The sequence below is a fragment of the Nannobrachium achirus genome (genome assembly GCF_963921795.1).
Source record: "Nannobrachium achirus genome assembly, chromosome: 11".
NCBI lineage: Eukaryota > Metazoa > Chordata > Actinopteri > Myctophiformes > Myctophidae > Nannobrachium > Nannobrachium achirus.
In genome coordinates this window covers 28,277,515-28,303,933 of record NC_137820.1, presented here as the reverse complement: position 1 = coordinate 28,303,933, position 26,419 = coordinate 28,277,515, and the positions used below count along the sequence as shown (strand labels likewise).

Genomic DNA, 26,419 nt, shown 5'->3' with positions numbered 1-26,419 from the left:
CCCTGATATACGAGGTTTTCCACTCCGACAGCGGTGATGTATTTGTGGAATGTTGCTGTCGTCGTGCTATAGCTGGCTTTTAGCCCTGACGGGCAGGGGCGTCACATCAAATTCTGGGCCCTGGGTACAAGGATTCACTGTGGGGCCCATGTGCTTTAACTACTGAAAAATAGCAGATATACAAGCTCACAGCGCGGCACCGAGTGCCGCGCTGCGAGCTTGTAGATCTGCTATTTTTGAAAAATCGTAAGAATCTTTGAATATTTCAAATCCTTCTAAGGCTTTTTGAAAAAAACTATGTTTCTATGTCAGTGGTGCTCCAACCTTTTCATATGAAGGACCCCCAAAATGATATGTATTTGGCCACGGACCCCCATCTCAAAATATTTAGTTCCAGGGACCCCCCAGAAGCAAAATTTGAGTTAAAAGTGTTTGCTTAAAGAATACATATATTCAAAGATTTGCACACATTTTCACGACTTTTAAAAAATAGCAGATATACAAGCTCACAGCTATTTTTCAATAGCTTAAGTATAAAATAATTAGGGCCCCCTCCACCTTGGGCCCTAGTAAAGTCTCACTTTCCCCCCCCCTTGTGACGCCCCTGCTGACGGGGATGAGAGGCAGGGAACGGCAGCGTTTCTGCAGCGTTTCTGTGGAGACCTCGTCAGCATGTTGTCGTGCCTGGTGTATGTTGGAATGAGTCATTCATTCCGGGGTGTGTGTGGGATGTGTGGGATGCTTCCCCATGGGAACCGCACTCTGAATGATCAGGTGTTCCTCCACAGGCTCCTTTGCTTTGCGTCAATGCGTCGGGGTCCGCTTCGCACATAGACCGCAGCCATAGCAACCCACTGTTGCTGCTTAATTGAAAGCTAAGCCAGGGGTCTTCAACAGGGGGTCCGGAACCCCTAGGGGGTCCTCAGAGTTACTACAGGGGGTCCTCCAAATCTTTGTGAGACAGAAACTTTTATATAAACCACTTGAACCCTAATGTCCACATTATGGGAACTTAAGACAAAATAGCAGATCTACAAGCGAGGCGTTGTGAGCTTGTAGATCGGCTATTTTCGGCAAAGAGACTTGGTGTAGAGGGGAAAACAGAGCACACTAAGTACAGAGTGAAAGGTCAAGTTTATTAGGCCTAAGTATTGACGGTTCAAGTGGTTAAATATCTGAAAACACAAATTGACATGAATCCAAAATACACTGATGAGTGTGCTGTCAAACGATGAAACTAATCTACGAAAGGGTTGTGGGGGTCCCTGCTTCATCTCTCTCTCAACTAAGGGGTCCTTGGCCTGAAAACATTGAAGACCCCTGAGCTAAGCTAAGCAGGTGTTGGCTTGGCAAGTCCTTGGATGGGAGACCTCCCGGGAAGAACAGTGGTATTTAAGGTTCATTAATATTGTCATTGTCTCCGTCTGTCTGTCCTCCCGCCCGTCCGTCCGTGAACAGCAAGCAACATTGGCCCGATCGCCTGGAAACGGTGCACACACGCTCCCTGAAGGCCAGAGCAGAACCTCTGCCCCAAACATTTCCCATCAGCCTGTTTTAGCGCCTCCCCCACGCTAAACACATTTCTTTATATTACTCCTACAGACTTTGTCCAAATATCACGTAAATCGGTACACGGTATCTCTATAGTCATGTGATCGAGACGAATCCATGAGTCCATGAATCCGGATGTGTATTTTGCAAGGCATCATGGGAAACTAAGTCTTTTCCCTCACTCACTCCCACCCGCGGTAGCGCGCTGGCTATTGGTTACCAACCAGTTCTAGAGTTATAGAGACACACCAACCCTGACCCAGAATAACCCAACCAACCCAGCCAGCCTCACGGCTGGGTTCTTTGGCCCTCTCTCTGTCCCAGCAGTTCATGCTCTGTCTCATCCAGTAGCCATCGTATTCCCCCAAGGTCCTTCTGTAGATCCTTCTGTAGATCAAAAACATCAGGGGGGCTTTGTCCATTAATCGAAACACTCTTTTATTTCTTCTATGTGCTCCACTGGCAGTGGTGGACAAAGTACTTCTAACTGAAAGTGAAAGTTTGCTCTGCCATTTGTACCGGAGTAAACTGTAATCAAAAGTGTGTACGCCGAGCTTGTAGATCTGATGTTTTGGATACTTTTGTGTGACGCTGAACAAGTGGGGCGTTAATTTACCAAAATATGCACGAAAAGTTTAAACATGGAGCTATGAGGTTTCTGCCCCCGACAAGGACAATGTGAAAATGTCATATCACGATGATTGTGACAAAAGAAATCGCCATTTACGATATTATCGCGATAATCAAAATCCATTATCCTGGGGCGGAACATTTGCCAAAAAATAGCAGATCTAAAAGCTCACAACGCGACGCGATGCGTTGCGATGCGTTGCGATGTGTTGCGACGCGTTGTGAGCTTGTAGATCAGCTATTTTTTGGCAAACACATAGAGAGTGAAAAAAAAGACTATCAAGTACCTATAGCCTATTATTGCGACCGTCAGGTCGCAGTTTAGTATCAAAACCTCCACCGGCCGTCCGTCGGTCGGTCGGTCGGTCACACGTCACACGTCACACCTTTGCCCTGCTCATATCTCCGCATCAGTATGACATCACACTACTGACATCAGTATGACATCACACCGTACACAAATGACCCTTATATAAGACCGGCATTATCTACCGACAGATTAGTAGCAATATGTCAAAATCGTCTAGGAAGGATGGTGTGAGTCATGCTGGCAGTGATGACCTGCCTCGGACCCTGCTTGCATCTAATCTGTCGGTAGATAATGCCGGTCTTATATAAGGGTCATTTGTGTACGGTGTGATGTCATACTGATGTCAGCAGTGTGATGTCATACTGATGTCAGCAGCTATGTCTCTATATATGGAGTTATATGTTGTTCGTGTCCAAATATGGGGCTTGTGAGGTCAGACTTAGTGAGATTCGTCGGTTATCTCCATATATGGAGGGATGTGTTGGTTATCTCCATATCTGGAGATTCAACCTTCAACGATTTTGACATCTTGTTACTAATCTGTCGGTAGATAATGCCGGTCTTATATAAGGGTCATTTGTGTACGGTGTGATGTCATACTGATGTCAGCAGTGTGATGTCATACTGATGTCAGCAGCTATGTCTCTATATATGGAGTTATATGTTGTTCGTGTCCAAATATGGGGCTTGTGAGGTCAGACTTAGTGAGATTCGTTGGTTATCTCCATATATGGAGGGATGTGTTGGTTATCTCCATATCTGGAGATTCAACCTTCAACGATTGATGTAAATGTTCACATAGAGTGTAATAATTGGTAAAACAAACTTTTGGCCTATTTGTGGAGATAAGCGACCAACGGTCGCTTATCTCCCGATTAGGGAGTCTTACTGGTAAGTACCTTTTTATACCAATAGATGGTTTAAGTGGTACCGGATAAGCAGCTCAGCAAATAAAAGGTGAATTGAACCCAGTGCATGACGGAGGATAATTTCACGATAAATTAAAATCTTCACAATATGATTATCATGAGTATTTTATCACGATAATATCGCTTATCGTCCCATCCCTACCCCCAACGGAGACGAAATGTATTTGGTTACTGTCCGCCACACCATGGCATTCCCCCGAAGGTCCCTGTGTAGATGGAAGCATCAGGGGGCCTTTGTCCGTGTAATAGAAATACTCTCTTTCTCTATTTGCCCCCGCTGAGACATTGTCCCCCTCGTGCCACGCACACACGGACGTGCGCGTGTACATAATGCGATCCGCGTGAGCCTTATCCATTGCCCTGCTTTTCTCCCGACATTAATCATTTTGTGTGTGCCGTGCCCACAGCTAATCTGTAATGAGATTTCTTTCAATCAGATTGTGTAGAGCCAGCTCCCACAGGGTCCCCCACTGAGCCCGGCAGGGGCGACTATCTGCAGAGTGAGAGAGAGTGTCCTGAAAGTAGCCGTGCCTGTGTGAAGTCTGCGCGTGTGTGTGCGTGTGTGCGTGTGTGCGCGCGTGTGTGTGTGTGTGTGTGTGTGTGTGTGTGTGCGTGTGTGTGTGTGAGTGTGTTTCATGAACTTGTGTTTCATGAACTTGTGTAGTGCTGTATCGCAGGTGTGTGCACGAGCATGTCTGCACGAGCATGTCTGCACTGTGTATGGCTGTGCGCGTGTGTGCGTGTCGGTTAATGCACTGGTGTGTTGTGATCTCTCTGTGTGTGTGTATGTGTGTGTGCACGCACGCACTCTCGTGTGAGCGTGCGTGCATGTCTTTGCTCGTGTACTTTTTGGGTGTAGACATTGGCACTTCTGCGTGTCACAAGGGCTGTGGTATTGATGTTGTCTGTCTCAAAAGATGCGCGCAAACACACACACACACACACACACACACACACACACACACACACACACACACACACACACACACACACACACACACACACACACACACACACACACACACAGGGGATGGTGTCAGGGAGGTGTGATCAATAAGCAGACAGCAGCGTCTCAGCAGACAGACAGACAGACAGACAGCAGGGGCGTCAATTGGGTATGGCAGGGGTATGCAGCTGCCATACCCTGGGTCCAGGGGGGAAAATAAAAGTTACTTTTAAATATAAATCCATGAATGTTTCTTTGTCTATCTGCGCTGGTTATTATGTTGTTAAATTACAGTAAAATAACAACAAATGCAAAATTTAACAAAATGGTCACTTTAAAAAGGTACTATATTATAATTATATTCTCCACACTTGTATTCTCCCCATCTTGACAAAATGCTATATTCCCAGGTTCCACAGGTCAGCTGCACAGGTGCAATTCATTATTGTTAATTGTGGCACTAACATGCCAAGTTTAGCTGCACTTGAACAACCATTCCAGGCTGCCATATCCAGCCCAAGAAACTGTAGAAACCTGTGTAAAAAAAACTGACAAAACTTGTTTTTTTTCAGGCATTGTGAAAATAGCCGATCTACATGCTCACAACGCCTCGTGCTGCGAGGCGTTGTGAGCATGTAGATCTGCTATTTTCACAATAGAACTGTGTTATACAAAATGTAATGCCTCTTTTCCATGAGGACTCCCATCTTTGCCATACCATAGCTTTTGCTGAACTGACGGCACTGACAGACAGACAGACAGACAGACAGACAGGGTGTGGTCACTCGGCTACTATGAGCTCCATTTACACACCTCAGCCTGTGTGTCCTGGCCACCGCAGCTCTCTCTCTCTCTCTCTCTCTCTCTCTCTCTCTCTCTCTCTCTCTCTCTCTCTCTCTCTGACACAGCCAGACACACGAAACCCAAGCCTAAAATAGACCGATCCATACAAAATATACAGCTTTTCAGACATGCCCTGTGAGAAAGGTTTTAAAGTTCAGAGTATTGATTTAACGCCTCAAAACCGACTGGCGTCCCCATAAGGGCTACTCGGGAACGATACAAAGTTGGGAATACATGTAGCACCCAGTCACAGTATGAATGCATGTCAAAGCCCATGGTTACAGTATGAATGCACGTACCACCCAGCTACAGTATGGTTGCTCCCTTAAAGGAGTAGTTCACCCCCAAAATGGCTTTTTTTCTATTGATTACTCACTCCATGGAGACTTAAAGCCATACTGTGTAAGATGCCCAACTAGTGGTCATTAGCCCTATAGCAAACCGCGGTCGCGTCCGCGTCTTTCGGACGTTTTTCGTACCTTCAGACCCCCGCGTCTGCCTCCACCTCGCTGAGATCTATCTTTTAAGGGGTCCCTTGTTCCTGTGCGTTCAGTAATTCCAGAGATACGGACTCCTTCACCCTGCCTGGTGGGCGAAATTACCTAGAGAAGGGATGGTACAAACGGGCGACAACAAATATGGCTGCCATAGCGACCCCACTTCAAGATGCGCTGTGATTGGCCGGCAGTTGTATAACCCTCGCTGTGATTGGCCGGTAGTGTGATGACGCAATTTTCGCGCGAGATCCGGTCCACGGCAAGGATCTCAGTTTACATACAGAGAAGGCTTTACAGGCTGAAATTCACGGCGCGGATCTTCTAAAACTTTTGTGATTTAATAGTTAGGAGAATTTTAAGATTTGTTTTATAAAAAAAGTTACATAGTACAACTTTAAGTTCAATAATATTTTTAGATTTTTGTCGCATTCCTAAGACAAAAAAATTATTATAGTAAATTTACCCTGACGGTTTCCCCATCCAGTGCCATGCATTTGGGTCCCCATCCAGTGCCATGCATTTGGGTCCCCATCCGGAATCAATGGGGGTAAATTTACTATACTGGTAATCACATTTTTTGACTTGCAGAATGCAACAAATACCAAAAAATATTATTGAACTCAAGTCTCCATGGCATGAGTAATCAATAGAAAAAAAAAGTCATTTTGGGGGTGAACTACTCCTTTAAGCCAAGTTTAAATATAATATGTCTGTCTGCCTGCAAAGCTTTGTGGCGCTATTTTCAGCAAAAGCTTTCCCCACAATAAAAGAAAATACACTAGTATAGAGCCCTGAGGAAGTTGTCAAATGGTTATTGTGACAAATATGCCATTGAAAGATTATATCAAAAGTGTGAAAAGTTACAGAGCATGACTAAAGAGTCTTAAAGGAAAATTCCAGAATAAAACATATCTCCCCCTAATCAGCCTTTTTTCACGTTTGAACTTACCTTGTATGATGGATTTCTGTCATGGTCTTCCATTTTGCGACATCTCCAGGAGCCTTCCAGATCTCCCCCCACAGCCAAAACGGGGGTATATTGTGGTCCTCCAAAAGCGCTAATTTTCACCGCTGCAAAGTTACTTTTTTCTTCATAAATCATCTATTTATAGTTCCAAGAGAGCCAGTAATCCACTGTTTTGTCGCTGCTTCTCCCCTCGGTGGGACACGACGGATGTTTACATCCCCAATAGCACTAAGAGAAGAAGAATGAAGTCTCGCGTCTCGCGATATTACCGGGACCGTTTAACTTATTTCCATGCATATATTATTTATTATTATATTACAGCCAGTATATATACACAACAAGGCATCGTGGTATACATTTAAAAAAAATATAGGCCTATATAAAGTAGTAGAATATAATCTAGTTAGTATGTTGATCGGTAGAATCTAGTAAAAAGAATGAGAAGAAAAGTGAACACACATTTCTGTGGGACTAAGGTAATTTTTACCCAAAGTTTATTTGGTGAGGCATTGCACATTATTTCAGAATGTCTTGAGGAAAATACGATTATTTTGTGTTTATATTGTAGCCTCCATTGTTTACAAATAATAAATACACGTCAAAGTTATTTTGTAAGTAATTCCATGAATAAATAATAAATAAAATCGAAGAAATGTCTTGAGGAAAATAAAAATAAATAAGGTAATAGAATTACCTTACGATCACAGGAAGTCTGTTATGGTCATGAGGTACATTTTTACCTAAAGTTTATTTGGTGAGGCATTGCAGAATGTCTTGAGGAAAATACGATTATTTTGTGTTTATATTGTAGCCTACATTGTTTACAAATAATAATACATGTCAAAGTTATTTTGTAAGTATATCCATGAATAAATAATAAATAAAATCGAAGAAATGTATTGAGGAAAATAAAAATAACTAAAGGTAATAGAATTACCTTATGACTACAGGAAGTCCGTTAAAATGCTTTGTTGTGAATCCTTCTCAGTCATATTACTAGATTCTAGCGACCACAGACTAACTAGATCATATTCTTCTGCTTTCTTATTTTTTATATATATACCACGATGCCTTGTTGTGTACATACTGGCTGTAATAACTCCAGGAGAAAGCTTTCATTTGCGCTAAAGAAAAAGCTAAAGGGGGCGCGGTAATATCGCGAGACTTCATTCTTCTTCTCTTAGTGCTATTGGGGATGTAAACATCCGTCGTGTCCCACCGAGGGGAGAAGCAGCGACAAAACAGTGGATTACTGGCTCTCTTGGAACTATAAATAGATGATTTATGAAGAAAAAAGTAACTTTGCAGCGGTGAAAATTAGCGCTTTTGGAGGACCACAATATACCCCCGTTTTGGCTGTGGGGGGAGATCTGGAAGGCTCCTGGAGATGTCGCAAAATGGAAGACCATGACAGAAATCCATCATACAAGGTAAGTTCAAACGTGAAAAAAGGCTGATTAAGGGGAGATATGTTTTATTCTGGAATTTTCCTTTAAGAGAGGGGAAGAGAAGACGCAGAGAAAATAACACTGATTTGAGCTTCGTTCTCTGCACAATCCTGCTTCAGTTTCTAGTATTATTCCATACTTTCTGCCCATCTCTCTCTCTCTCTGCCTCTACCTCTCTCTGCCTCAACCTCTCTCTCTCTCGCTCTCTCGCTCTCTCTCTCTCTCGCTCTCTCTCTCTCTCTCTCTCTCTCTCTCTCTCTCTCTCTCTCTCTCTCTCTCTGTCTCAGTATCGCCCCAGTGGATAGAATGAGACTGGCAGCGAAGCGGAAAGAAAGAATGAATGAAAGAGGGAGAGCCGTAATGACTCTCCCGTATTTCCCCAATCATTTTTTTATTTTATTATCTTTTGATTCTATGACATAAATGGGTTGCCATCCATCTGAAGTGACTTCTCTCAAATGTGTCCCCTCCTGTGCGTGCGTGCGTGCGTGCGTGCGTGCGTGCGTGCGTGCGTGCGTGCGTGCGTGCGTGCGTGCGTGTGTGTTTGTGAGTAAAGTTCACCATATACTGTACAGAGTGCTGAGATACAATAAAGAGCATTTGGTAAGTAGTGTCACTTGAACTCTTGAGAGTTTAAACATTGGAACCTTGGGGGCGAACCGTGCCGTATGGTGAAATGTATTTAACATGTTCTTGATTCATTTACATATGCTACAGCTCGGCAGCTGTAGATAAGATAAGGTAGCACGTTCTGGGAACTCAGAACTTAGCTAGACTTTTTTTCTATTGATTACTCATGCCATGGAGACTTGAGTTCAATAATATTTTAGAAAAAAATGTATTATAGTAAATTTGCCCCATTGATTACGGATGAGGACCCAAATGCATTTGGGTTCCCATCCGGAATAAATGGGGATACATTTATTGAAAAACTAAAAATATTATTGAACCCAAGTTCACCCCCAAAAAATTCTATTGATTACTCACACCATGGGGACTTGGGTTCAATAATATTTTTAGTTTTTTGTCGCATTCCTAAGACAAAAATGTGATAACCATAAATTTACGCCCATTCGTTCTGGATGGGGACCCGTTTCGAAACGGGTCCCCATTCGGAATCAATTGGGGGAAATTGACTCAAATCAAATTTTTGTCTTAGGAATGTGACTCTCCATGGCATGAGTAATCAATAGAAAAAAAAGTCATTTTGGGGGTGAACTACTCCTTTAAGGCCTGTCAATAGTATCTCCAAAATGTTCGGTGAGTTGGAAATTTCCAAACTCTAATTCGATCTGATGCTATTCAGAAGTCGCGAGTGACGTCATTTTGTTGTCGAACTGAACCTGGAAAGTATGGACAGGCCTTTACAAGCTCACAACGCCGTTGTGAGCTTGTAGGTCTGTTATTTTTGGTATGTGACACCATACAGTATGTGACCCCATCGTGCAAAGTATGAATCGGGGCTTTACCCTTCGTGGTCGAACAGAAACTGACACTCCAGATCCGACAGTGTACTTCCATACCGTGTACACTGTCTGTTCCCCTCAGGATTCCACCGCAATAAAAGAAAGTAAACTTTCTTTATTGGAAGGAGAGAGATGGAGGAGAGACAGAGAGAAGTACACAGTGGAAGAACTTGAGGGTGCTTTAAGGTCTGGGTTGTTTGTCGGCTGTTATACAGAACGCGTGTCTCTCAGTTCTCTAGATGGTTTCTCTGAAGAGGCCTCTGATTACTGTAGGGGAAGACGACGGCTCGTCAGAGAGCGCCTGCGTGCGTGTGTGTGTGTGTATGTATGTATGCGTGCGTGTGTGTTGCTGTCTCTCACTAATGACTGCTTGGCTGTCTTCCTTCTTTGTTCTCTGAGTAGTTTAGCTCTCATCTCCTACTCTGGTAAAGTACTGCTGATCTGTGTGTGTGTGTGTGTGTGTGTGTGTGTGTGTGTGTGTGTGTTTGTGTGTGTGTGTGTGTGTGTGTGTGTTTGTGTGTGTGTGTGTGTGTGTGTGTGTGTGTGTGTGCGTGTGTGCGTGTGTGTGCGTGCGTGCGTGCGTGCGTGCGTGCGTGCGTGCGTGCGTGCGTGCGCGTGCACTTGTATTAGTAGAGAAATATTCAATGAGTACAGTTTTCCTGGTCCTCACAAGAGAAATGGTTGTTTTTTCCAAGATTTGGGTGACTTTACAATGACTGTAGGTTGGGATTAGGATTAGACATAGAGGTAGAGGTTCTGTAAATACTGGTAGCTGATGGTAGGTGTTGCGCTCCACCTCAGCAATCCATCTGCCAGAGGTCTAGCGCAGTGTTTCTCAACCACTGTGCCTGGGGACCTTTGGTGTGCCCCTGAGAAGGGTCAAGTGTGCCCCTTGAAACTGCTTGAAAGCCAGTATTGTATTTATCATTTTAAAAATGATTTAAACTAGTGAGGCGTTGTGTGCTTGTAGAACGGCTGTTTTCACTACTTTTGTGCAACAGTCTTGTATCATGAAGCAGGGCTTTACTTTGCGAAGAAACGTACACATTTGAAACGCAAGGTTTCTTCCCGACAGTGACGACATTTACACCCCCGTATTATGTTGCTGTGCCCATGGATTCTTGGGACATGAAAAGTGTGCCCATGCAGAAAAAAGGTTGAGAAACCTTAGAGAGCGACCATTAGTTGATAGACCATTAGTTGATAGACCATTGGAAAGTGGACTGTCCCGCCCCCAGCATCTCATTTCAATGGCGTTTGAAGCATCCGGAACGCAGTAGCGTTTAACTGCACTCCCAGGTCTGAAGGCTGCTTCAACGTTCTACCTTGGTTCTGGGGGCTTGGGATAGACTCCCATGCTCTGGCTGATACCAACAATAAGCCTCCCTGACCTACTACTAAAGTGAAAGAAGTGTTTTAATTAGATAAAAATGGGAAAAATATTTTAGATATTTTAAAATATTTAACATACTTTAACTCAGAAAATTGATTATATAAAATGTTGATGTCCTCACAGGTATAGTAATGCAAACGTCTGTTTGTTTGTGTGCGTGCGTATGTTGTGTTTATCTGCTGTTTTCCGAGGTGCTGAGCAGAGAGAGATGACGTGTGTTTTTCATGTCACCAATTATGTCTTTGATTAGCCTCGTCTGTGGGTGGTTGTTTCACATGAAAGCAAGGCACAGAATGCAGGGGGAATGCATAGCATCCTCTGCTCATCTTCAAGCTTCATTGTTCGTTCCCCATTTAGAAACAATTACCGTATCCGTGGTGTTAGGACCATGGTGTGAGCTTGCATAACAACGCTTGATTTACTCGGTTAAATTAGGTGTTAATTTATACTTTGTAGCTCACAGCACGTCGCATTGCGACTAAAAACTGCAACAAAACACAGTGTTCTGAGATGCTGCGTTCATAACACATTCATTTTACTGCACTTTTTTGCTTCTTTGCTGTTACATGTTTGTGAGCATGTAGATCGTACATTTGTTTGTGTGAGACTGTCACCTACAGTATCACCAAATAGATACTGGACCCAAAAAAGCATGCACAGGACAGGAGGCAGGTACAAAGTATAAAAGTCTGTATTGACCCATTAAAGCTGGGAAAGCTTCTGTGTCATTTTAGATTTTAGCTATAGGCTAAACAGTATATAGCAATGTACGTTTTTCAGAAAACTCTGAGATTGTGCATTACATTCACCATTCACACACACTTTCATATAGTCCGAGCATTTCAGGCAAAAATCGCATGCAATTTGGCACACAGTTAGAACATGCCATATGGAAATTTTTTGGCTATAGGGGCATCGCAGATTTGTCTTGGGAAACTTGTGGGATCCAATCAAAGTTGCTCTCATAGACTTTACTATAGAGTAAAATAATATAAAAAATAAATATGCTTTAAGTAGCATGTGAGGGGTCAAACTAGGTGTTTTTCGGGATTCTGAATCCAATACAAGCATTTGTTCTGCATTTTTAGCCCAAGGAATGTTTTTCCTGCAAAACAAATGTTTGCATTGGATTCAGAATCCCGAAAAACACCTAGTTTGACCCCTCACATGCTACTTAAAGCATATTTATTTTTTGTATTATTTTACTCTATAGTAAAGTCTATGAGAGCCCAACTTTAATTGGCTCCCACAAGTTTCCCAAGACACATCTGAGATGGCCCTATAGCCAAAAATGTTCCATATGGCATGTTCTAACTGTGTGCCAAATGTCATGCTTCATTCATATAGTGCACGATTCCATCAAAATACTGCCCAAAACGCCTGGACTAATACACTGATGGCGGAGGAAACCATGCAAGGCAGCCAACCTGCTCGTCGGGAGCAATTAGTGGTTCAGCGTCTTGCTCAAGGACACTTCGATACTAACTCTAGGGGAAGTGGGAACCTTCCGGTTGCCAAGCTGCCACCCCTGAGCCCACTGCCGCCCCCGGTCCCCAAACTAACACAGCCAAGCTTGAGTGAGATCAGGTTGCCAATACATCATCCCATGGATCCTTTAATGTTCAAATGTATGTTTTCCCAATGGGACACAACATGCAGTATTAATGTCAGGAAGTAGTCATTAGCATGTGTGGTGTTGTAATCGACATTTCTTTTCAACGCAGCCGTATTGACATCAATAGTAGGGTAATATTACATCCTGTATGGGTATTATATAGGCGATGATACTAATTATTTAGTATCATCGGAAACACCCGTACAGGATGTAACATCAATCAGAGAACTTTAATCATATGACACAAGATATCCCCCTGTACCCACAATACAGCAGCAATGAATTAATGCACACATGTAAGCCTACGTGTGAATTAATTCATGTTGTGCTCAAGGGCAGTGCAAGTACACTCTGGTGAAGTGAACGAGGGACCCTTGATTTTCAACCAAAAGATATTTTAAGCAACCCGAATTCCTGCAAAATAGATAAAGCGGATGAATCAAAGTACTGATGTTATGCAAGAGATGCTCATGTGTAAAGAGCTGACTTAATGAAGAGTTACGCCAGTCCCATGGTTGTGTATTAAAATGTATGAACACACCAAGATTGTCAGTCGGTGCAGTCGCACAGTATGTTTGAAAATGACACAAATTGTGTCACTTTTTTTTCTTTCACTGAATGGTCGCTTTTAAATTTGGATAGGGACACTACTGTATGCACAGTAAAGATAGATTTGTCTTATTTTTATTCTGAAATATAGTTGGATAGTTAAAGTTGCTATAAGCAGTTTTCTGCTGACATAAGCAGGAAACAGGCAATTGCTTATTTTTATTTTTTATTTTTATTTTATTATATTCAGGCGTCTAACAATGCTCCCTAAAAAATCTAGTCTGTGTGGCGCTTCTAGGAGCTGCAGTCTGCCTCCAAAACTATTATTTTATCTGTAAGAAGCCTTGTCACTAGCAGCTCATTGGTGCATGAACCAGCCGACCAGGGCTAAAAGGATTGACAGACAGGTCAACCTGATTGGTCTGCTTATTGGGCAGGCTATCTGTCTATCGACCAATGACAGAACTTCTCACAGATAAAAATAATAGTTTGGGAGGCACATTGTGGCCCCAGGAAGTGTCACAGAGACAACATTTATTTAGGAAGCATGGTTAGCCGTCTGAATATAATAAAATAAAAATAAAAAATAAAAATAAGCAATTGCCAGAACTATGACTCCATCACCAGTGGCATAGATTTAATGTTTTTACTGTAAAGTCAAGCTTCAATTCGTTTTACTGTTCGCAGTACAGCAGTAGATACTGTCAACATAAATTGATATTGAAGGGACATTCAATTAAGGATATTTAATTGAAGGTTTAGCCCTTTGAATAGTATGACTACAATTTTCAGTACAGTACCATACTGGAATTAATAGAAGCCATTAATTGAGGCCTCTGCGATTTGGAAACTGCAGTAAATTATATTGTGAATTTTATTATTTTTAGATTAATTGTTCTGCACTAATAATGGCCATGGCCATCTATGCATGTTCCATTTTACTTCTACTCCATCTCAGAGGCAAATATTGTACTTTTACTCCACTACAATTATTTGAAAACTTTAGATACTAGTTACTTTGTAGATTTTGATTATTATTACAAAACACACATTAACCACTTCAGCCCTATAATCAGTACTGTACATTTTGGCCTTTGAAAATAGCAGATCTACAAAGATATTTACACATCCAGCATATATACAATCCAGCAAGTGGTGGCAAAACTAAAGCAGAATGTTTAGCTACATTCTCTCACAACACCTCTCACAAACATAGCCACCACGTCAAACAAACATGAACATTTTGCACTGTCCACATTTTAAACATGCCACTCTTTGAACCGCATTTATTTCAATTCAACAAAAAATCGCCCCTCTCACAAACATAGCCACCACGTCGAACAAACGTGAACATTTTGCACTGTCCACATTTTAAACATGCCACTCTTTGAACCGCATTTATTTCAATTTAACAAAAATTCACCTCACGCAGACCAGGCAGTCCTGAAGGAGTAGATTTTTCAGACTCAAGTCATATTCATCACCAAAGTATCGGGTTTCAACAGAGAGAGGGAGGGGGCGGGGGGCAGATGCACAGAGAGAGAGAGAGAAAAAAAGAGAGGACTTTTACTGGTAACAGAAGTATTTCAACTTAAGTACAAAATGTGAGCTGTCTCTTTCCATGTTGTTAAATGACAACTTTCTCAGAGAAAAATGTTATACGCACACGAAAAAAAATACTCTGAAGTTGAATACAACAATCTGTTGAGCGGAGCCGTTACAGTATCTCATGGCGGTTCCCATTTACACAGTGTTCAAAGTTTTAAGCTTCTGCAAAGGCATGCATTCTTCTTTTCTGCCTCCACTCAAGCATGAGTTCTCAAAGAAATTTGACTTTCAGCGGAAGCTGTGCCCCTCTCTGGGGCATTCAAAAGCACACCGCAGCCACAAGAGACCTTATTTTAATGACGATTCTGTCACAAAGGAATTACCTGGAATGAAGCCTAACATACCAGTTGAATTCTTCAACTAAAACATTTAAAAAAATAAATGATAAATGCTACTGATAGATCTGAAATAAAACGTAGTGGATTTTTTATTGATGTACAGCAAGTCTTTTTTTATCCCGCATTAAGAGTTTAACACAGGTTTAAATTTGTCAAAAAATATCGAACGTTTAAAAAAAATCTATATATATTTTTTCAGATGGGGGTCAGATGGGGGTCTCCAAATATAATTCAGGTGTCATTGACACAAAACGGTTTGAGAACCACTGTTTTAGATGCTGTATCCTCTAAATGTCCTGGGTGGGTTCCGAACCGCACCAGTCCCACAATTTGCAAAAGCAGTGCTGTTAACTGTTATGTTGAATTATAAAACTTTTAGGCTAATGAATTTATTCCCCAGCATCCATTGACTGAAGTTGAATTGTTTCCTTCATCATACATATATAAAGGACTAGCCTACAGCCCCCTGCGGGGGCCTGGCCCCTTTGTGTGTGTGCCTGTTAGTCCCCCTTGGTGTGAAGCAGACAGACTGTGATGTTGTTCTCTCTGGAACTGCCCCGGACTGGGAGTGCGCTGCTTGGTGACGCCCATTTGTGATGTAAATCGCATCACAGGACAAAGCCGCCTACAGGCCAAAATTTGGGAAAATATTTTAAACATTTGGGGATTATGAGAAGTAGAGACACATTTGAAGGTGATAAAGTTGATGTTGGGCAAGGTACATGCGTTATTGATTTTTGTATTATGTTTTTTAGACAATTGAACAACTGCTGAACGTGGAGTTACAGATGGACAAACGGACAAACATACACACTATTTTTTGGGGCGATTCTAATTAAGGTTGTGGGATGTAATCTCACAAAGTGTGTTTGGCGAGGATGGGGTCGTGGTTACATCCTATATTAAAATTGGCTTATGGGAAGGCTGCCGGACGGACGGTGGACCACAGCCACCTCACTATGACATAACCATAAACAAACCCGATACAACCATGTGTAGGCATATATGGAGATCCGGTTGTCCAGAGCCACAGATCCGACTGCTATGCCAATATATACCGGTAGTCAGGGACGGGCACACATAGACACTAGGGGGTGCTAGAGCACCTGCCTTGTTGCCTTTCTGGATCAATGTGCCCTTTTTATAAAGTTTGTTTTTTGTACAGTGTTTGTTTGTTTTGTTGTTTTGCACAGTGTTCAGTATGTGGACCATGGTGACATCGGTCCATTCTAGATTAAAAGCTTCTAATATATATATATATATATATCTTTATGCCCCCAAATGCTCTGGAATCTCTGCCACACACGTAGGCTATCTGTGATCAAAGCAGCGTGTATCTATTCTGCATCTAGACCCAAATTAACTAAAATCTTTGCTTCTGGGGGTCCCTGGAACAAAATATTTTGAGATGGGAGTCTGCGCCAAATACATATCATTTTGAGGGTCCTTGACATGGCAAAGTTTGAGAACCACTGATTGAGGCAACATTTAGCTTGTCAGAGTGGTTGTGTTGGAGCGCCTCAGTGCGGCTGCAGAGTTCATGTAGGCCTATAACCTCTTCCTGAGTAGAGAGACACTAGAAACTCTGCTGGAGAGACAAAACCGAATGAAATTAATCATGAATTTTAACTTTTGGAAGGAAAAAAAAAGACTTGAGTGTTTTCAACTCGAAGGGACTATATGGCATTATTTCTGCAAGTGAAAAATACACACACAGCTGTGCTGAGTCTTTCTTAGATACCGGTACATGCTGCTTGCTTGCTTGCATTAATTTCATCTCTTATGTTGTGAAGAAAGTCTCAGCACAGCTGTGTGTGTATTTACCACTCGCAGAAGTAATGCCATATAGTCCCTTCGAGTTGAAAACACTCAAGACTATTTTTTTCCTTCCAAAAGTTAAAATTCATATTTCATTTCATTACGCAGTTTGTTTTGTCTTTGGATACCCAGAACAAAAAATAGGCCTAAAAACATTAAATAATAATAATAATATGTTTCTTGATAATCGACTTTGATCTCATAAATGATTAATCGATTATTCAATTGATTGATGCATGCATATCAATAGATATAGATATGTCACAGCAGGGCATGTATATTGCATATCAATAGACCATTGGCTGAACCTGTTAACTCCTGTAATGTGTAAAGTGTAAGCGTCGTCCACGTGACATCATTCAAATCACGTCCCCCCAAACATTGAATCACCAATGCAACACTGCCCATCCCTAACTACTAGGCAGTCAACGGTTCCACGCGCCGCACAAGGTGCCCTTTTTTTCACTTGAGCACCCCCCCCCCTCAAAATGTCTGAGCACGCCCCTGATGTCTCCGCTCCTGACACACATGGAGTCACCGGCTGCTTCTTGTCACCTGATAGTGACGAGTTTCACCAGGAAGGAACAACGCGTACGTGTGGAGGAACAGCACGCATGCTGCAACAGAGACACGCCTGCCAACACAACACAGACATTTTGTGTTGGTTGGCGCGCCCGGCCATGCCGCAGGCACCGTGGTGTGGTTGGGCCAAAATGTCATCAAAAATGGTCCAATTTACGTCAAAATGACAACAAAATTAAGGTTTGACCCTTTTCACTGCCTGGGAGTAATGCCCAGAGCCCATTCGGTATTTATTTGTTTAATGGACGTGGTTTGTTGTGCCTGCCTGGCGCCGGCTGTTCTCACCACTTAAACCCTCTAGACCAGGGGTCTTCAACAGGGGGTCCGGGACCCCCAGGGGGTCCTAAGAGTTAATACAGGGGGTCCACCAAATCCTTGTGTGATAAGATAATTATTTTAAATGAACAACTTGAACCCTCGCATTCCTATACTCTGAGTCTGAGGAGAACTTTCGCCAAAACTAGTAGATCTACAAGCTCTCAACACCTCGCGCTGCGAGGCGTTATCTTGTAGATCGACTATTTTCAAACATTTTGTACTTTTCCTTTTGGTACTTTAATTAAATTTTGATGCCAACACTTTCATACTTTTACTCAAGTACATTTTGAATTCCGGACTAACAGACTATTTTTATATATTGCAATAAAAAAAGTTGATACTTTTACTTACAGTAAGTAAAACATTTGAGTACTTTTTCCACCACTGACCAACGTGATACAGTACCTGCTCTGCAAAACAAACCTTCAGGGGTGGCCAACACAAACAACTGAAGGCATGCCCACTGTCGTCCTCCTAGCCTTATTCTTTCATTATACACTTCAATAGCCGGCGACACGAATTTGCCGTGTCTGGCTGGCATGAGTAAATGAATGGGCATTAATGTGACTGCGGCGCTGGAACAAGACCCCGGAGAAAACGGCGATGAGCCGGCATCTTTACAGATGGCATATAATGAACCTCTAATTCCCATTTCCTCTGAGTTTATGGCAATTTGCCCTCACCTCGTTCTCTATCTCTCTCTCACACACATACACGTTGTGCTAAAAGAACTCTCCTCCCCATCGATTCTGCCTGATGGATTTTGCACCTTCCCTCATTTTCTCAATTACTCCTTGATTTCCCTCCTGTTGGAACAATGCAAGCCATCTGGATTGTTCACACAGACACTTTTTTTCTAGTCTTCGCCGTTGTGAATTCAGTCGGGTGTTATGAAATGTTGATGAGCTGGGCAGCGGCCATGGATCTTAGTGGCGTCATCACAAGTGTTCCCACTGTTTAGACGTCATCACTGGTGTCCCCACAGTTTAGACGATTTACAACTGCTGGGTGATTCTCATACACACACGCACACGTGCACGCACACACAGTCAGAACTGTAACACAGTGTCTTCTCAAACCTTTTAATTTCAAGGACCCCCCAAATTGATATTTAATTGGCCATAGGCCCCCTTCTGAAAAGATTTTGGGACCCCCAGAAGAGATGTTTTGAGTCAAAATTTGGCAAAATGTTTTTTCAAAATTAGCAGATATACAAGCTTGCAACGCGGCACAAAATGACACACTTTTTTTCTGACTATATCTACTGCATAGTACTGTGTTCTAACTTCTATCCGTCTGTCATTCAATGATATATGAGATACTTGAATGGTTTCCTCTGTAAAGAAGCCAAGTGCTTTCCTAGGATCTCCTTTTAGTTGACCTTGTACCAGTGAACTGTACCGTCTTGAAACTGTACTTTTTTTCTATGAAACTTCAATCAATCAATCAATCAATCAATCAATTTGACCAAGTTGATCAGCTTTGAATAGTAATTCTTTAAAAGGATAAAGTGGTTAAAACTATTGTGATGCTATATGTTAACTACCTTTCCCGGGGACCCCCTGGAACCCCCCCAAGTACCCCTGGGGGTCCCCAGACCCCACTGGTTCCCCGGACACCACTTTGAGAACCAATGCTGTAGAGTCCAATGTTCTGCCCCCAGTCTGAAGACCCTTCCTCAACAGTTACTGTATTGTCAACTTTTTTGACAGATGGTATTTTATTACACTTCACATCTTGGTGACTTGTTCTCATATCTTTGTTGCTTAGATTAGTTGTTTTCTTGTCCACAAACACGAGTTGACAGATGCTGGGTTTGGTTTGAACCTGGTATCCCAGTTTCTTTCTCTATATAAAACACAACAAATTGCAGGAGGTAAAAATCTGTGTCATGGGCAGGGTTCAAGACAAAATGGAGAACATCAAAAGAACAACAGCACAAACAGTTGGTTGTCTCTTCAAATATTTAATACGCCGCCGCAGCAGTCACGGAGCAGAAAAACAGACGTGTTCCATCCAGTGGCGTGAGTTCAGAAAAAGCTAAGGTATGGCAACATGACTGGCGTCTTGCACGCGTGCCTTCACGCGCTTGCAAGACACCAGTCATGTTGCCATACCTTACTAACAGGCATGATACATTTATTTTAAGAAGTAAGAATTTTTTTTCCCCCCAGTTTCTACGGTTTCTTGGGCTGGATATGGCAGCCTGGAATAGTTGTTCAAGTGCAGCTAAACTTGGCATGTTAGTAAATGTGCCACAATTAACTCATTCCCTGCTAGGCCCGATAGTCCCAAGAATATGCTAATGTCTCTCCATGCCAGGCCCGATAGTCCAGAGAATTTCCCGTTTTTGACCCCAAAAAATGTAGTAGGCATGATAGCAATCGCGAAATTGCATGTTTAACCCCCATAGCAACCCCATCTTTCAAACATGGCAGTCATCTTTGTTTACATTTTAGGAAAACATAATGGCTGCTAATTCATGAATGCCTGAACGGATTTCCATTCGGATTTTTTGTTTGAAAGCTGTGAGCAATCTGCACACACGTGGTGCATGATCTAGGCATGAACATGATATAATTACATCTAACGATGCTTCTCCTCCATTCACGTTTGGTGAATGTAGCCTTGGCCAGGAAAATTTGATGTCTTCAGGTGGTAACCATCGATCATAAGGTGTTTCGACCCGCAAACCACAACACCCTCCTGATGGCCGGGTCGGCAGTGGTGGCCAAATCACTGCCCATCTCCTCCTCCTGACCAAGGCTAAACTCCCCTCTCCTGCTCTATTAGTTTTTTCCCAACAAGAGGCTTCTCTGGGGAGGTATTGGGTGGGTCCCTCCTGAGGTCTTGAGGTGACACAGGTGCGTAGAGTTCTCCAGTACTGTGGGATTATTCCTGCCTGGAGTTCTCCTTCGTCTCACCAACTCACCAACCAAGTTGTGCGCTGCACCTGTGACCCCTCTTCTCCACACTTGGTCCTGGCTTGATTTTATTTTTACCTTTTGTGTTCCTGCAGATGTTCTCGCAGTGACACTTAACTTCCAATTTCTCCCCAGCTGATGTTGTTTAGGTGAGCCATCATGTTAGCTGTGATTAGTTAAGGTTAACATGACATTATCAGTGCACTATTAATTACATGGAAGTCTATGGAGACAGATGGCATATGAAAGTACGAAGGTATTTGCAAATGGCGGGGTATGTGTTAACAATAATGAATTGCACCTGTGCAGCTGACCTGCGGTACCTGGGAATATACAATTTTGTCAAGATGGGGAGAATACAAGTGTGGAGAATATTATTATAATACCTTGTTAACGTGACCATTTTGTTAAATTTTGAATTTGTAGTTTTTTTTACTGTAATTTAACAATATAATAACTAGCACAGATAGACAAAGTGACATTCATGGATTTATATTTAAAAGTAACTTTTATTTACCCACCTGGACCCAGGGTATGGCAGCTGCATACCCCTGCCATACCCAATTGACGCCCCTGGTTCCGTCCCTTCGGCCTTCGCCGAGAGTATGAATCTTCATTATGATTCATATGATTCATACGGTGACTGAATCGCTATAGGCCTACGTGGGGAATAATCTAATAATCTACTCTTTAATTTGACTGCTGATTATTTGACTAAGACATTGACTCAACGGTTTACGGGTGCTCGAAGCGTTTACATTAAACCGAACGTGGGTGTACTGTTCTGTACCGTGTCACTTTGAACTCAGAACCGTGGTGTTGCATTGCGTTGAAAACTGAACATTTTACCAACTGTGTGGGATGCATATACTGTATATTGAACCTGGAACTGTGCGTGCGTGCGTGTTCGTGTGTGTTTGTGTTTTTTCTTATTTTCTATATCATCATTGTCGGGTGGAAACCTTGTATGTCCAAAACCTTCCCTTTTTGTGTTATTATTTTAAAAACAATTTAAGGCGTTGTGTGCTTGTAGATAGATTTTCACTACTATTGTGCGACTTTTAATTTACCCAAAAACACCCATTCCTTTGTAGATACAAGGTTTCTGCCCGAAACCTTGTATTTGGAGATACAAGGTTTCTGGTTGTTACTTGTTATGTTGATATGGTAATCCGTCAGTCCCTTGTCGGGTTGCCGGTTGTTTATTTCATCCTTTTATTTGTCAGACTGTAAGACAACTGGCACCCCCGGGCACTATCTATGGCCAGCAACCTGCTCCAGTATTGAGTCACCGTGTTCTGGTGCACGGTATCCACTCATGCACGTGTGTCTCTCCTGTGTTGTTGTGTGTTGCAGCTGGGTACGGAGTGGACCGCCCCGGGAGAGTTCAGCAAGTTCAGGTCCCAGTCCTCCAAGTCTGTGCAGTAAGTAGCTTGACCACCTGACCTCACCTTAACCAATAACCACACGCTGCACAGTACATGTCCCTCTGCGCTACGGCACGCATTCTCATACTGGTACATCAGGGTTCCTCAGAGTTACTACAGGGGGTCCTCCAAATCTTTGAGTGATAGAAACCATTTTTTGGACCCTAGCGTCCATATTCTGAGAACTTTAGCCAAAAATAGCAGATCTACAAGCTCACAATGCCTCGCAGCGCGAGCCGTTGTAAGCTTGTAGATCGGCTATTTTTGGCAAAGAGCTTTGGTGTAGAGGGGAAAAAGAACAGACTAAGTACAGAGTAAAAGGTCAAGTTTATTAACCCTTACAGTGCCTATCCCGAACAAGTTCGGCTTTATTTCAATCCAATCCAATATTTTATTTGCTATTTTACTTACCCCGAGCTGCTTGGAGCAACGTGGGTGGTCCCGGCTCGTCCAGCGCTAGCCAACGAGAGACGCTAGATGGTCCGACGATTTATTCCATTGAAAATGGTTTAAAATAAAGTTTAGAGCCCCCCAAAAAAACCTCAATATATACTGTCGGCGGCGCGACGTATGCCAGGGTGCCTATCCCGAACTAATTCGGGATATTTAATAAAATGAATTATTTAATCGGAGGCCTCAACGAAGCCCCGGTCTAAATTTCCATCCATGGCCGGGACTTAGACTCGGCCATCCAACGGCCGCATCGCGCCGCCCACTCCAATGATAAATCACATCTTTAGACAGGATTTTCTCCGGATTGTGTTCCCAGACCCAAAGAAAACATTTTTTGCGACTGAAATAGCTTTAGATCGGGCTTCTAAATGGGTTAGCATTTTGGCTACGTGTCAGCTAGATTCCTCCTATCGTCACCCATAGCATTGGCTGGAGTGAAATCCCAAGGCACTTGGGACAGTGTCGACGGAAGCTAGAGCGAAGGTCTATGGAGACATTTCTGGCACTCTAGCGCCCCTTGTGGCCGGCGGCACTGTATGAGTTAAGTATTGACGGTTCAAGTGGTTAAATATCGGAAAACACAAATTGACATCCAAAATACACTGATAATTGTGCTGTCAAACAATGAAACTATATGGAATCTTTGAAAAGGTTTTGGGGGTCCCTGCTTCATCTCTCTCTCAACTAAGGGGTCCTTGGCCTGAAAGACCCCTGTGGTACATTAACCACTTAAATCCTATTTACTTCATTGACCCTCAGGGGTCCTTCTTTTGCCCCCTCTACACCAAATATTTTCACAGAAAATATCCTGCATTTTGAGCCTGTGTAGATCGGCTATTATTTTGAAATAGGGCTTATTAAGTGCTTAAAACCAGGAAAAGACAACGCTTATATAACAATATTACAACATCCCAGACGATATCTAGTCGCATATCGTGTTATCGATATCAATATAACACCGTCATACACGGAAGTGTTTGTGAGAAATGGTAATGCGTCTCACCTGGTCATGGCAGTCTCTGTGGGGATTGGTGCCCTGGCCGCTGTCTGTGACATGGCTACCGCTTCCCTCTGTTCCTGAGCTAAGTGGTGTTGTGTTTCCTTTGATGCGCTGCTGACTATAAAGTGCTCTTGTGTGTCCGTTCATGTATGCATAACGCCGGCGCGCTCCGTCCTCTTCTCCTCTCTGCCACATAATCACATCCAGAGGCTTTTAGCGCAGCGCGTACCGCAGGAAATAGATGGCTCAAGAGCTGACTGGACACTTGAGAGCTGATGATGATTTGAGTGCATGTGCGCGCGTTTGTGTGCGCGTGTGTGTGTGTGTGTGTGTGCATGTGTTGCTATACTTGAGAGTGCCAATGTACCCACAAGGCTAGTAGAATTTGAGGAATTGACAAATCTGGAGGACAATTGTCCTGATTGTGGAGAAATGGTTGTTTTATGGTCATGGTTTGTGGTTTGCTTGCTGCTGACTTTACTGGTATACTTGATCTGCTTTGAGAAATGAGTAAGTAAGCCTTGCCGAGCCATGAGGCCCATCTCTGTTTCTGTAGCATGAGGCAGCTTGATGTAGAAGTACACTCCCTGGACATGATGCTAGTATGTTGCAGGGACCTACCCCCAATCCAACCCTTGATGCTGAGGTCCGTTGATGCTGAGTGCCAAGCAGGGAGGCACTGGGTCCCATTTTGGTATGACAGATGTTCTCACAATTATACTAATACAGTGTGTGTGTTTGCGTGTGTGCGTGTGTGCATGTGCGTGAGTGTGTGTGAATTAATGCATGCATGCATGCGTGACTGTGCCGAGTTCCCCCTTAAGCATTTCAAGTACATGTGAACATTGATGTCAGCAGAGAGACGTCTCTCTCATTAAATATGAGTAGGTTTTTAAACTCTTCCTTGCGTTCCCTCTGAACAGCCAGGGGCCGCAGTTTGCGTCAAGTATTTCTTAACGCAAGGGCTTAGGGCTGGGCAGTTAACTGAAAATACATGGAAACCGACATCTTACAATAAATGCAAGAAGTCTCTGTGAGCGTGCGTGTCTGTGTGTATGTAATCCGCGTATCTCGAGAACCGTTCGTCCCACCGGCTTCAGATTCGACACGCACGTTCCCCGCCGCGGCGCGGAGTGCAGTGCCCGGCCTTGACTCGACCCGATATGGGGTTTTCCGGAACCGGCACTGTGTCTGCAGAGATCTCCATATATGGGATTATGGGCATAAAATGGACGCAGACAGACAGATACAGATATCTCCATATATGGGCATAAATGGACACAGGCAAACAGATGGTCAAAACAGGTCCTATGACAACAGGTATAATGGGGTTTGCATTAAAGGGCGGAGCATTCATTCCCGTGGGCGGCCAAGCTTCTAGTTTGAACAAATAACCTACGTGATCTTGCTCATGCTTTGAATAATTGGGACGCAGGGTTTTTTCATTTTTTTGTAAGTGACTAAATCAATTGTTCTAATTAATTTGGTTCCATTTCTATGCTCTCTGTCTTAAATTAACACATTTTGCTTATGCAACCTGAGAGGCTGATATTGAGGGTGGCCATCCTATTTTTTCCTTTATTTCCGTTTTTTTTTTTTCTCTTTTCATTTTCTTTTTTTTTAATCCGAGGCTTTGTGGATGAAGCCCAGAATGTTTAATGCAGTGTTAAATTATTCACACACACTGCCAGGGCTGAGCCTGTGTAGGTTTCCCAATAATTTAGCGCTCCTAAATGGTCCAAGTTGAGTTATAGCAAACAAACTGAGTGGAAAAATAAGCCGAAACCACCCACGCAAAGAATGCAATGACAGAAAGGCACAGGCACACACACACACACACACACACACACACACACACACACACACACACACACACACACACACACACACACACACACACACACACAGAGACTTTTTTTATGCAGTAAATGAAATCATTATATATTCATATTGGATGACTTCTTCCATTCTACCGCCTCATTATTGTGCTTTCTCTTTTGGAAAGTCAAATTGTCGTCAAATTGTTGGGAACTTTTGAATAAATGAACACACGCGCTCGCACACTTATTCTGGTCCCGGTGGCCACGCGGCAGTGGTTGATTTGTGTGAATTATTCATACGTTCATTTCATACAGAAAAGCTGCCTTATAAGACTGAACACAAAGAGCGCAGAGTGTAAGAAAACACGGGCTGAACTCAACTTCAACATCAACCCACCATGTTAGGGTGCTCTCACCACCACACACGTTTCAAGGAACGTCTTAACGACATGAATTCTGGGGGAGAACGTGATAATAAGATACTTTTATTTTTTATCACAACAGTGCATTATAAGCTGAATGTTCTTTTAAATACATCCATACTCCAACAGCCAACGCTGATGTCGGAAGGTTTTAATTGTGCAAAATCGATGACGTAATTGACGACGACCTGAGTAGTGTCCGGAAATATTTGTAATTACTTGCGCCAGCAGAACGCGCAAGTACTGCGTTCGGCTGCGTATGTATGTAGGTTTGTCGGTGTCTGTGTGTGTTTATGCCCGTAGCCCAATCAGGGACCAGCATGTCTGGCAACGTCATCATTAACTCTTTCTACGCTTTGAACGTTCCCGTTCGCCCCATTTTTTACAGAACCTCAATGCCAATTGTACGTTCTTTGGCTCGTTCTTTTGTACCTTGGTTTGATGTCTGTAAGCTGATGAGGGGTCCCGCCGCCGTCTACTGTAATCACATGGCGCGCAGTGATGTTCTTAAAAATCCATAATGCGTTTACATCAACGGAGACCATTTCGCTTCCGTGTTGATATC

At 42.9% G+C, this 26,419-nt stretch overlaps 1 protein-coding gene across 1 annotated transcript in view; it reads left to right on the top strand.

The window, feature by feature from the left end:
* The window catches only part of b4galnt4a (beta-1,4-N-acetyl-galactosaminyl transferase 4a), a gene marked incomplete at both ends in the record, with an annotated part of 477,817 nt that overhangs the window by 299,844 nt on the left and 151,554 nt on the right, over positions 1-26,419 (top strand). Inside the window, one exon of the mRNA XM_080736977.1 lies at positions 22,089-22,156. Coding sequence (XP_080593103.1) covers positions 22,089-22,156 — 68 coding nt within the window. The remainder of the gene's footprint in view (positions 1-22,088; positions 22,157-26,419) is intronic.